A 13,020-nucleotide genomic window follows, 5' to 3' on the forward strand; every position below is an offset into this window, starting at 1 on the left:
AAAGCCCACTGAAGTAAATGGAAAGATTCTTGTTGACTTGAATGGACTTTAAATCAAGCCCTAGCTGTAGGTGCTGAGGGAATTAAGACTATCAAAAAGCCTAATAGGGATCTTCTGTGTAGTCTATTAGCTAAACCTTAGCTGAAAGATATTCACCTTGTATTTATTTACCTTGTAGCTTGCATGTAAAAATGAGCACATTTTTTTCTGATGTTCAAAAATGGACAGACACATTAAATAAATATAGCCAACCAAAAAGTGAGAGTAAACAAAATCAGTATTTATTCTAAAATGTATAGTTTGCGTACATTTTATGTATTGTCCACAATGAAACACATACCATTTATAAAACCATATTCCAAAACCAAAATTATGTATTACAAAAGCATCCACACATTTTCAAGTTCTAGCTTTATTATGCCTACTGTCGAACTTTAGAAAATGTTGCTCTATGGGACACAAACATGTTCACTAATGCATCTAAGTAAGATCATGCACTAGTTTAGGGACTTAACAATATAGTTAACACAACATATTTACAAAGAGATATCTTGGTGCAGTTTTTGTCTAGTATTTTAAATAGGTAGGTAGTTACTGAACTATAAGCCTTCATGGAAGGTGAAATTGACAGTCTGTTGCTAAATGGATTCATGCAATGTAAGTCTCATTCACACTAGACATAATCACAGCTATATATTTATGATTATGCAAAATGATGTATAAAGATACAGCATCCTTTCTGGAGGCAGCAACGATGAATTGTTTTCACAGTTTGGAACACTGGTGTAAGTTTATCACTGCTGTGGCTTTTGATGTTAAAAGGAAAATTGTACTTATTTTGCTCACTATTCTGTACTGAAGGTTCACAAAATGAGAAGTTTTTATGTCACCCCTTAACATCATCAGATCTTTAGCATTTTGCAAGTGCTTGGGATGCTAGGGAGAGGCATGTATCATGTTGCTGAGAAAGACCATCATTAATTTGTGATGCAAGCAACAACAGCTGCAAACAAGACAATTTCTAGCCTGTTTTATTACTGGCTTAACTACTGCAAAATTACATGTTCTATTCAATGAAATTATTTTCCTGCAATATTAAACCCTTTTTCAAACATTAAACCGGTATTCAAGCCTAGCAGGACTGGTTTTACTCTGACACTGCTTCTATACTGGTGTTATAAAAGTGGAACCAAATTCTGAACCAAATTTAGAACCATGAAACTGCACTGCTATTATTGTATGGGTCTAACCAAAAGCAGAATTTAACACAGCTCAGTAACATACAGAAGCTACTGCCAGAAAGCATGTGAAAAGCACTGGTTTTAATAAAAAGTTCCAGCTTCTGTTATAATATTCAGATTATCACATGGTCATTGTGCACTGTGATAAACAAATGGCTACAGGCTCTTTTTAAATATAATTTTATGTTTACGGGTTGTTATTTTTACTAAATCTCAATATACATTTTCCTCACAAAGTCACCACATATAATAAGCTGATAAGCTACCAGCATCTTGCCTAAAAGGACAGAGTCTAGGAGTGAAAACCAAATGATTTTAGTTCCAATCCCAACTCTGCCACTAATTTCCTTTCACCATGGGCAAGTCACTATCTTTCTCTGCCTCATCTACAAATGGAAATAAATAATTTCTAATTCACGCTGGCACTATGAGGCTTAGCTAGAGAAAATTTGTCATACAGTATTTGAACATGTAGAGTACCATATTGGGCCAATCCTTTCAGATACGGAGCACTCTTAAGAGCCACTGAGTGCCCTTAACTCCCAATGACTTTCCACTAATTAGTGCCCCATAATAATTACTATGTAATATTATTTCTAGATTTGTCGACATGCATAAATAGTGTTGTTTTCCTCTCCTCAATCAAGCCTAGAGCCAGATCCTCAGCTGATTTAAACCAACATAGTTCCAATAATCTGGTCCTTAAATGTATTCACCTAGAAAAGGTATTGGTGATTTGGGACAATGTGGGAGCTCACATAACAGGATGCTGCATCTTGACATCTTTTTCCTTAAGATTACTACTGATACTTCTGTTCCCTGGTTACAACTGCAGTAGCTGCAGCCATTTCTGCCCTTCTGTGAATATATAGCTGAATGTAATAACTACAGCTAGTAAAATGTCCTTTGCACTCAAACTTGTTATTAACAACAGGAATTCACAGTTTCCAAATGAAACCTCTAAAAGCAATACACAATAAAAACATCAATAAGGAAACAGACACTTGCTCACTCAGCTAGATTTTTAAATCCATTTTCTTAATCTAGTATAAAATTTTTTAAAAATCACATGTTAAAACAAAAGAATAATTTAATATAGCCATCTACAGTTGTTACTTACTATGTAATAAAGAAACCAACAAACCAGAAAGAAAAACAAAACAAGACAGCATGCTATTAAAAGTGCAATGAAACAGAATAAAACTGTCCCTTCAAAAACTCAACTAAAGAAATTGTGTCAATATTTTTTAAAATTTAATCAGCCAGAAAACAAATGAATATTTGTAACCACATTTTTGACACGCCTTTTTTTAAATCGCTAATGATTACTAGTAGCTATTTAAGCCATGTCATTAATCATAGTGAAAATTATGTACAGATGACATTTTCCCTCATCTCATATTCAACTGCAGAAATAAAATCTATTTTATCAAAGTGAAACCACTACAACGGTACTATTATTTTCCCAATGCTATATATGCTGAGGACCAAATTGTACCTTTAGCTGCAAATATTGACAACTCTTATTGACATTAATAAAAGAAGAATATGCAAATCTGAGAGTAGGGCTTTTAAAAATATTATTGATTGATTTCCCACAACCCACCCTTCAATAGCTGTACATAATGTTGATATCAATTAACAGACTGAAAAAAAACCCAGCCATTACAAAATAAATTTTTGTTCAATAACTGTGGGATAATTAAGTCCATACAATTGATATTCAAACTGGCATATGCAAATGAGACTATAAATAACTTGGGACAGAGAAAATGTGTCCTAATTTGTCAGAACAGTGTCCCTAAGAGTTCTATGAATGAAGAATAATTTGATCTCTTGAACTTCTTGTTGAATTCATGACAGTAGAAGTTATGGTCTTTGAATGTGAATCTGCAACCATGCTTTGGACTAGCATCTAACCTGCAATATTCAACAGTGCTCGCTGCAGATACATAAAATATAAATAAGTCCATTGCTCCATTTGTACACATGAATATTATAGCAGGTTTTCTGAGTTGCATGACTTAAATCATTGATTCGTGCTACAGCATCATTTCCCTTCATGTATGTTCCCTTCATTTCCCTTTATATTTCATGTATGTTCTCTGTTGCTGATGTAGCTTTATCAGCAGTAGGAGCACTAATGAAACTAACAGCAAGTGAGTTAAAATACATTTAATCTAACTCCCCTGATAGCCGATTCAGATGACCCTTGGTTAAAATTCCATCAGATGTTAACATCCTGTTTACATCATAGCTTGCACCATTGCTATAACAAATGAAAGTGCATGATTGACAATATAATAGAACATTTTAAAAGAAACACTAGCATAGATAAGACTTAAAATATGGCCTTTACCTTGTATTTTAGCATCTGAGTGAAGGTCAAGTCCCAATATCAGGGACTGGATCTGGCCCTGCACACATGAGCAAATGAGGAAGAGAACATTGCACCCTTAAGCAGTCTAGAACCAGTCCAAATCTTAGGCTTATGAAGCTCCAAAAATGTTTTAGACAGATGTTGACAATGCTACCAGCCTCCCCAAAGAGGGTGGGAAATATTGAGGTCCCAAAAGCTGTTGCGCGCGTGTGTGTATATGTGCGTGTGCACGCGCATGTCCACATGAGATGGTGGTGATAATGGTAGTGAACTCTGTTCCCTGTAAAAGAGCATAGCAGAGACCACAGTCCCCTATCATTACAAGAAGAACAGTGCAATCCCTAGTCTACACCCTGCTAAAATGGGTCTGTTTCTTTAAGGCCTTCTCTAGCTCTTAATAAAATGAGTAGTCCTGTGGCACCTTAGGGGCTAAAATATATATAATCATGAGCTTTTGTGAGCAATATGTATCTTCTTTATTCCCCCAAAACACCAAATGCCACCAGATGAATTTAGTATTAAAGCAGGTACTGGTTATAAAGACTCTAATCACACGGTTATTTTAGTATAATTATCATGATATAAAATTACATGCAATTTTCATAAAGACCATTAAAGAAAAAACAACAAAATACTGGCTCTGAACTCAGAACGGTGTAAGTAAAATTTCATCATTCCAATGTAAGTCTGCTGCTTTTAGTCTGATCACAGAGTTCTCATACAAACTGTGAACAGTATCAAGGATCTTGCATTACTCAGAACAGCACCACATCACATAAATTCTAGCTTTGCAGGAAGGCATTCGAGTAGCTATCACTCTTATTTAGCATAGACAAAAAGGAGAAAGGTAACAGACAATAAACAGCTGGCAGGCCAAATCCTGCTTTCCCTTTTATTCAGAACTTTTAAAGACAAACTCCAATTGATACCACACAGTGGGAACTGATTTGAGTTAGGACTAGGTATGAAGACAGATTCAGATCTATCTGGAAGGAGACGTTCTGATCATCTAGTCTGGCTTCCTAGATAGTGCAGGACAGAGAATATCCCCAGAACAATTCCTAGAGCAGATGTTTAGAAAAACATCCAATCATGATTTTAAAATGGTCACAGTGATGAAGAATCCAGTATGATCCCCGGTAAATTGTTCTAATGGTTAATTACCCTCAGTCAGGGGACAAAAGGGCAGTTGCTCCAGGGCCCAGTCATTCAAAAGGGCCTGGGGCTCCTGGCTGCTGCTACTGCAGCGGCAGCTGGAGCTCCAGCCCCTTTAAATTGCTGCTGGAGTGCCCTCAGCCCTGTCCCTTCTTCCTAAAGCCCTGGCCCTCTGGAAGTGCAGAGCCAGCCCTCCACTGTGCCTAAGGGCCCGGCAAGGCTGTTGGCCCCACTGTTAAAATGATGCCTCACTTCCCATCTGAATTTGTCTAGTTTCAACTTCGAGGCACTGGCCTGCCTTATACCTTTTTCTGTTTTTCTAAGAGCTCACTATTAAACATTTGTTCTCCAAATAGATACTTACAGACTGTAACCAAGTGACCCACTACCTTTCTCTTTAGGCTAAACAGATTGAGCTCTTTGCCACTATCACTATAAGGTAAAGTTTCTAATCCTTTTCAAGGGCCTAAATATTAGGAGTGCGCACGTGCACAGACATATCCACCTCGCACCTTTTGAACTCTAGACAAAACTGGATTTCTGTAATTTGGCTGTCACAGATGTCACATTCACGCTGTCCAATAAATGTATGCATCTGACTCTTTCCTTGAAATTTTATATACAAGCATCACTTCATGAGGGCAAAGATACGTCAGACATTTTGTGGGGATTATTGTCATTCTAATGTCAAATTGAGTTGGCCTTTACCTTTCTGCCTTGTAACAAGACATGCCATTATTTCAAGGAAAATATACTGGACTGTTATGTTCCTTAATGAAAAAATTCAAAGCCACAACTGTATGTCTTTATAATAAATAACGGCACTTTGGATTTATACTAAGACACACCAAAGGCAATTCTGTGGGCAGCATACTGTAGTGGAAAGGGATCCTACGTACACTGAGAGCTTGTCTGTGAGACTATTCATACACTGGTGTAGTTTCTTTAATGTTAATAGGGTAGTCCGTTTAAAATTGGCAGCTAGCTGTTTTTCAAAAGCCACTTCAGGATTTCATCTCAAATCAGCCCCAACTATCCTTGTAATGCCGTGATCTTCTGCTTGCTGGGCTGAGATGAGAAAGAACAAATGTTATTTAAACCCCAAAGATCCCTCCCTCAATAGTGAAATCAAAAAAGCAAAGACAAGACAGATGATAGCCTGATCTCAAACTAGCATAGCAATTACAGACACAAGTTTCATGGTGTTGTGGCAGACAGACACCTTCCTGTGAACTACAGCAGTTGTTTTCCTCTTTTGAAAGCTGAATCAAGTAGGTCAGTAATGCTGGGACTTTTCCTGCAGCTGAAGTGGTGTTGGTCCACTTAGTAAAAAGCCTCAAGTCATCACAAGGTCAAAGCACCAGAACTGCTGATATCTCCAAATCTCTTACCAGCAGTAACCACACAGCAGCTTTTCTACAAATAAACAAACCAAGAATCTAGTTAATTCAGCAATATACTTTTAATGTAAATTATTTGGTTAAATTTTCTAGGAAAAACACAAGGTGGTTTCTTTGTGTGAGGGAGAGAAAGCAATGCAGAATCTGAGGCTACGGCTACACTGTGAGGTTTTTTTTTGCAAGAGGCAATACAAATAAAGTGTGGATTAGCATTTTCTCGTGCTTCATTTCATATTCTCTTTCATTCCATTTTTGCACCAGGGTTTATTTGCACAAAAACAGGCAGTGACCGTGGCCGTTTTGCGCAAAAACTCCTTTTTCTGCAAGATCCTTATGCCTGTTCCGGAGAGGCATAAGGATCTTGTGGAAAAAGGGGTTTTTGCGCAAAACGGCCACAGCCACTGCCTGGTTTTGCACAAAAAACCCTAGCGCAAGAATGGAATGAAAGAGAATATGAAATGAAGTGTGAGAAGATGCTAATCCATGCTTCGTTTACATTGCCTCTTGCAAAAAACCTCATAGTGTAGCTGTAGCCTGAATGCTTACAAAGAGTTCCCCCCACCTCAGATTGTGAAAGATCATTTAATGCTATTTACATCAGAAAAAGGACTAGGTCTCTTTGTTTAATGAAAAAAATGAGGTGGTCTCATGAAATGGAATAATGCTGTCATTTTGTCACTAATGTCATATGGGATGGGAGTTTGCGATTATCTCTATTTGCTTGTACAATCACAACATTTACCTTATTGTGTTTAAATCATCTGCCATATGAATATATGATCATGGATTTAATGAGGCAACCCTGATGGTGTTGTTCTAAAACCAAAATATTGTAATGACTGAATTTACTTATGGAGTAAATTGAAGAACTCATTTTTTTGTGAATCTATCTGCTCCCTGTAAGATAGACAATAAGTAAGTACATTTACAAATCTTTAAAAAATGTATGTGAACATTTTTATTTTCTTTTTCATTGGACTGGCCATTTATAATCAAGGTCATCTCAAACTTGATTTTTCCTCGGACAGATAATTGCTTTCTTGTAAGAAAATAAAACTATTTTTCAGTGTGGCTTTCACCCAGATGCTAGCTTCAAAAGAGATCTGAGCTTACCAGGAAGCTGAGATGGAATCATTAGCCATCTGTCTTGCAATGGATTAATAAAACATTTTGAACACCACTAACTAGAAATCCATATCTATCTATCTATCTATCTATCTATCTATCTATCTATCTATCTATCTATCTTAGGTGAAGCAAAATGCAGGACAATGTAGCACTTTAAAGACTAACAAGATGGTTTATTAGATGATGAGCTTTCGTGGGCCAGACCCACTTCCTCAGATCAAATAGTGGAAGAAAGTAGTCACAACCATATATACCAAAGGATACAATTACAAACTAGTAACAGAAAGTTGTTCTTCACAAAGCAAAGAGTCAACCTGTGGAACTCCTTGCTGCAGGAGGCTGTGAAGGCTAGAACTAGAACAGAGTTTAAAGAGAAGTGAGATAAAGTGATGGAGGTTGGGTCCATGGAGTGCTATTAGCCAGGGGGTAGGAGTGGTGTCCCTGCCCAAAGTTTGTGGAAGGCTGGAGAGGGATGGCACGAGACAAATGGCTTGGTCACTGTCTTCGGTCCATCCCCTCCAGGGTCCCTAGGGTTGGCCGCTGTCGGCAGACAGGCTACTGGGCTAGATGGACCTTTGGTCTGACCCAGTACGGCCATTTTAAGCTCAGGGCTCGGGGTCGGGGGTCTCAGTGGACCACCTTGATTTTCATGCACACCTGCTCCTGGGTGGCCAGGCTGGCAGCTCTCCTGCCCTAGACAGCCACTTTCCTGTGCCTAGTGCAGAGGTCGTGGATGAGGTCCACGATGTCCGCACTAGACCAGGCGGGTGCCCGCCTCTTGCGGTCCCGGGCAAGCTCCCGGGAGCCGTCAGCCTGGTCCCGGGAAGAGGGGGAGGGCTGGGGGGCATCGGGTGGCTGGCTCGAGCCGTGCCAGGTGCAGGGTCTGCTGGCTGGGTGCTGGCAGGCTTGTACCTGGCACGGGCACCGTAGCCAGCCCGTGCCCCTTTAAGTAGTCCGGGGCCAGGAGGGGGGCAATAGAGTTTCCCTGGTGTTGGCCAGAGTGGCCACCAGGGAAAGCTGGGGAGGGCTAGCCTCCCACTAGTTCGAATTAAGGGGCTACACACCCCTTAATTCGAACTAGTAAGTTCGAACTAGGCTTAGTCCTCGTACAATGAGGTTTACCTAGTTCGAACTAAGCGCTCCGCTAGTTCGAATTAAGTTCGAACTAGCGGAGCGCTAGTGTAGCGCCTATCAAAGTTAACTTTGTAGTGTAGACATACCCTCAGAGATTTGTGTGTTTTTCTGTGTGTCTGTCTGTGAGTCCGTTTAAGAACTCCAAAACAGTGAGAGCTAGGACCACCACATATTGTATGCAGCTTCTTCTCGTATCTTAAAGGAAGGTCAGAGATTGGTTGTGTCAGGAAAACCAGAAAAGGAACTGTTTTCCATAACATGGAAAAGGAAATGCTGTTCAAAGGGAGGCAATATTGAGAGTGCCCACTGAGGGCAATGAGTCCGCAGGGAAGGCCTATCTGCAGAGGGTCCACTGAGGACAGCCATACCACCAAGGGAATAGCCAGCAAGGCTGGAGTTCCACCATCTTGCCTGCCAGCACACCCAGTAAGTAGTACCCTTTCCCTAATCCTTGCCACCCCCCCACCTCCCTGGCTCTTGACCACAGCACTGAAGAGGGGGAGAAAAAAAGGCCCTGGCGGCTGGGGGAGGGAGTCTAGGGGGAGAGAAAAGGCTTGTGCTGGACAGGACTCCCCACCCTGATCCCCTCCTCACCCCCCCAACCCTCACTGTCACACACACACCCCACATCCTCAAGGCCCAGCCCTGATTCCTGAACCTCCCACACCACCAGCTCCCTACCCTCTAGGCCCTGGCCAATGGCAGGTAAGTGTTCTAGTATACAAATAATTAGAACTGATGTAAATTGTCACTAATATTTTCCAGTGACGTGAGGATCTGAGAGAGTCCAGCATGTCCATCTTGATGAGACTGCATTAACTTACTAGGAAATGGTGTGGCTTTTGGCAGCTCAGGAAAGGAGATGTCAGATGCAATCATAACAGACTAAGAATTTTTCAGCCCTTCTGAACAATGATTTTTTACAAAACTCATTGGACACAGAAGCAAACATCAGTTACAGACTGTGTCTTAACAAATGGATGGCAATAACCTTAAAATTAGCGCATACAGTGAAAAGTGGTGCCATTTTTATTTTGGTCATTAGTCATGGTGAAATGCTAAAAGGAAGTGGTTATTATGACGCATGGATTCTCAGATTCTTCACATCAATACCCACAATAGCTGTCCTCAGACATGTCCCCAAATCATTTGCACTGGTTCCCACAATGCTTCAAAGAAAACTCCAGCCCTGTGGTCATTCATAAGCGACACTGGGAATTGGTGCAGTGGTGTATGGGGGGGCAGCTCTGCCATCTGAGAAAGTGGTTGAGTAAATTTCAAAGTGGTTGAGTGATTATGCTTCAGCAAAAAGGCTAGAGACAGAAAATTAGAGCAGACTTGTGTCGCCCTGGCCCCCCCAGAGGGAAGGCGACCTCCCGAATCTCAGAACCACTAATGAAGTGTTTGTTAAGGGAAGGGCAAAGACAGCGAACCAGGAAAGAGACAGAAATACCCTGTCTCAGTTGTGCTGTTTTGGAGAGATTCCTCAACACCACAGGACAATTTCATTTAAGGCTAGATCCTCAGCTCAGATCAATCAGCTTGCTTCTACTGAAATCAATGGAGCTACACCAATGATGCCAGTTGAGGACCTGGCCCATATCCTTTTGTTAAGAAACTACTACACAAGCATATTTCTATCCCTTTGTAAGCCAGACTTACAACCAGAAATTAAAAGCCTTCAGGATTGAACAGTTTTTGGGCGGAAACCTGGTTCTATTACAGTTAATGGGAGTTTTACTATGGACTTCAATAGAGCCAGATTTTAACCATTAAGTTTGCTATATGTGCAGATTCATATATAGTCTATGATTTTTGTTCCTCGCTGTTCCTGCCTTTCTCACTGTTGTGATGGTCATAAACAATGGTTCAAACCTACAGTTTTGGTGCTTTGGTGACACACCGCTTGTTAAACGTTTGTGTCGATGGTGCTGGTGAGTAAATCTTCCAATCCAGCCGCATTTACTGTGACTGGTTTTCAGGACCAGCCCACAACATTTTGGCACCTGAGGCGGGGATCTTGACGCCCTCATGCCCCCTCGCTTGGGCCAAAACTTTGAGAGGTCTTAATTCTGCCTTTTTCCTGTTCTACTCTTCTCATGGTACTGCTCTGCTACCTACATATGCACCAGCAGCAGACACAATTTTCTATACTCTGGTTCCTATTGGTACCCCTCCACGGTCTGTTCCTATTGGCACCCTCCACCTCAGTTCGCCTCATGGTAAGGCCAGCCCTGCTGGTTTTGGTATTCCACTGATACCTTCCATAGATGCTGCACCATTTATTTCTGAAGTGAAACCTGGGACTTGAGACAAACCTTCCATTTGGCAGCTTTCTTGGAAAGGTTATTGAGCCATGGATGCTTGAGACTCTGAGCAGCACTTCGTCTTCCTCTAGAAACAGGGAGACAACATTATTGGAAGAGTTAGTTGAACTCCATTACTTCCTACCTGCACTCAGGCCCGGCCTTTGGGCAAGGTGAGCGAGGCGATCACCTTGGGCCCTGCGCATTCAGGGCCCCGCAGCTTCGTGCATTCAGGGCCCAGTGCTGCCCATCTCCCGGTCCCACCCGTGGGACCGGGAGCCACGTGGCTGTACAGCTCAGTGTGCTGCCTTGGGCCCCGCACACTCTTTGTCTGGGCCTGCCTGCACTGAATATAATAGCAAAACACTGTGACACCAGTTTATTTAATACTTTTTAAACAAGTTCAAGTTTGCACAGGGAAACCATAGATGGGAGGTCAGAGAGGAGGAAATCTCTGTGAGGCTCTCTACATGGGAGTGGGGTTTCCTCACCATGAAAGGGGCAGTAGGCTCCAGCCATTCATGAAGAGGACCATGCTTCATGCAGCTCTAGGCCATGACAGACTTCTTCCCCATATCAATAGGCTGAAGCTATGTCAATAGGTGGGGGACTGACCCTGATATGTCTCTACAGGAGTACCTAAAAGCGTAAGGTAAGGTTCTTAGTTTTGGCTCTCCCTCTGTCCCTTCATATTTACTTTAAAATTTGGTTTTCCGTCAGAGTATGTTGGGCACTTCCCAGTGCATCTGTGTATATTTCTAAGTATCCTAGTTAGCTCAGGCATTACTGAGACTGCACATTTGTGTCTAGAGTAGCTCAGAAAACTTCCATGCAAAGAAAAAAAATTAGAAAGAAAATGTTTGTGAATTTCTTCCCTTTTCTGACCAGTTCTAGTTGTCACAAGGGAAACTTCAGCAGCAGAGAAAGAACTCCTGCTTTAAAAACACAGGGCTCTGCCAATTGAGCTTAAGAAAGAGACCCATGGCCTACTAATGACAGTTCTGATTTTGAGCAGGTTTGATTCCATCCAATAGAAGGCAGTACTGGCATCTATCACTACACTCAGTATGTGACGGTATTTTTTTTTTAATTTTCATTTTTATGTTATGTTTTCTTTGCTCTTATACTGGCTTTTGTTTTGATAAGCCCGAAGCAAGGTAGAACAAAGATGTATTGTGCTCTAAATGCTACACAAATTTAGGAATACATTTAAAAGGCTCAAATTTTCGACTCCTAAATGCATGGCAGCCTCTGATAGCCTCTTCCGAGGCTTTTCTGTTTGGAATTATGAAGCCACATGGCTCAGCCTCACCCAATGATGAGACAGTCAACAGCATTTAAGTTATAAAATGTAATGACGGGTTAAAAGTGAGCAATAATCAAAAACTAATTTAAATCAGATGACCCTGCCTCAGCCAAATGGAATGTTTTGAGCAAAGTAAAAGCTACTGAAATTAGCACTGAGCTGATTAGCCCCAAACACACTGAAATTGGAGACGGTATGATGGTCCCCAGAAGGCTGTTTAAGTGAACTGATGGGTGTTGGCAGGAATTCCAGATTCTGTTAAGAGCCACAAAGGTGTTAGGAGGGCAAGGGCAGTCCCTGCAGCTGGGGTTGGGTGAGGCAGGCCTCTGGCCCCGCTTACAGCCCTACCCACTTCGCTGAAGCCGCACCACCGCCATGGGGAGCACTGGCGAGGGAAGAGGCTATGCAGGCCCAAGCCTCCCCGGCCCCTGGAGCACAGGAGGGAGGAAGCCGCGCAGCCCAATCCTCCGTGGCCCTGGAGCACAGGTAGGACATGTGGCACACATCCCCAGATTCCTCAGCCTGGAGCAGCAGGGAGGAGAGGCACTGAGGGCAGCAAAACTCTGCCCCCAGAATGCTTACTACAGTAGGCATTCTAGAGGCAGAGTGTAGGCGGGACCATGCCTGGTGGTTTGGGAAGACAGAGCTGGACACCCATTTAGGAGGGCAAGAGTGGGCTTAAACTTTAAAAAGATTTCATGGAGGATCCAAAGTGAACCTGAAGGGATTTTAAATGCACAACCTGGCCATATTTGTGTGGAAACTGAAAAAAGTTTGCAAACTTTGCACAACCGATGTTTAATGTTTTGCTGTAAACAATTCATTATTTTGCTAACAAATGGTCCCTCAACAACATACAATAACCAGCAGTATGTGTTTTCCTTCACGCAGACACAGAAGAGCCAGTGAACACACAGAGAAACATGCCAGTTTTAAAAATAAAGAAAAGCAAACAAATATATAAATGACA

At 41.6% G+C, this 13,020-nt stretch overlaps 1 protein-coding gene across 3 annotated transcripts in view; it reads right to left on the reverse strand.

Moving 5' to 3' along the window:
• Positions 1-274: 274 nt before the first annotated feature.
• The window catches only part of MYLK4 (myosin light chain kinase family member 4), a 137,669-nt gene continuing 124,923 nt past the window's right edge, over positions 275-13,020 (reverse strand). For 2 of the 3 annotated variants that reach the window (XM_075921353.2, XM_075921354.2), the window contains exons 14-15: positions 10,757-10,832; positions 276-6,192 (exon numbers count right to left, since the gene is read on the reverse strand). In XM_075921353.2, coding sequence (XP_075777468.2) covers positions 10,785-10,832 — 48 coding nt within the window. In that variant the 3' untranslated portion in view covers positions 276-6,192; positions 10,757-10,784. Of the gene's footprint in view, positions 6,193-10,756; positions 10,833-13,020 lie in introns of all 3 variants that reach the window. The other variant, XM_089776405.1, reaches the window with a different exon arrangement.

This window comes from Pelodiscus sinensis, chromosome 2 (assembly GCF_052426305.1).
Source record: "Pelodiscus sinensis isolate ZL-2025 chromosome 2, ASM5242630v1, whole genome shotgun sequence".
Taxonomy (NCBI): Eukaryota; Metazoa; Chordata; order Testudines; family Trionychidae; genus Pelodiscus; species Pelodiscus sinensis.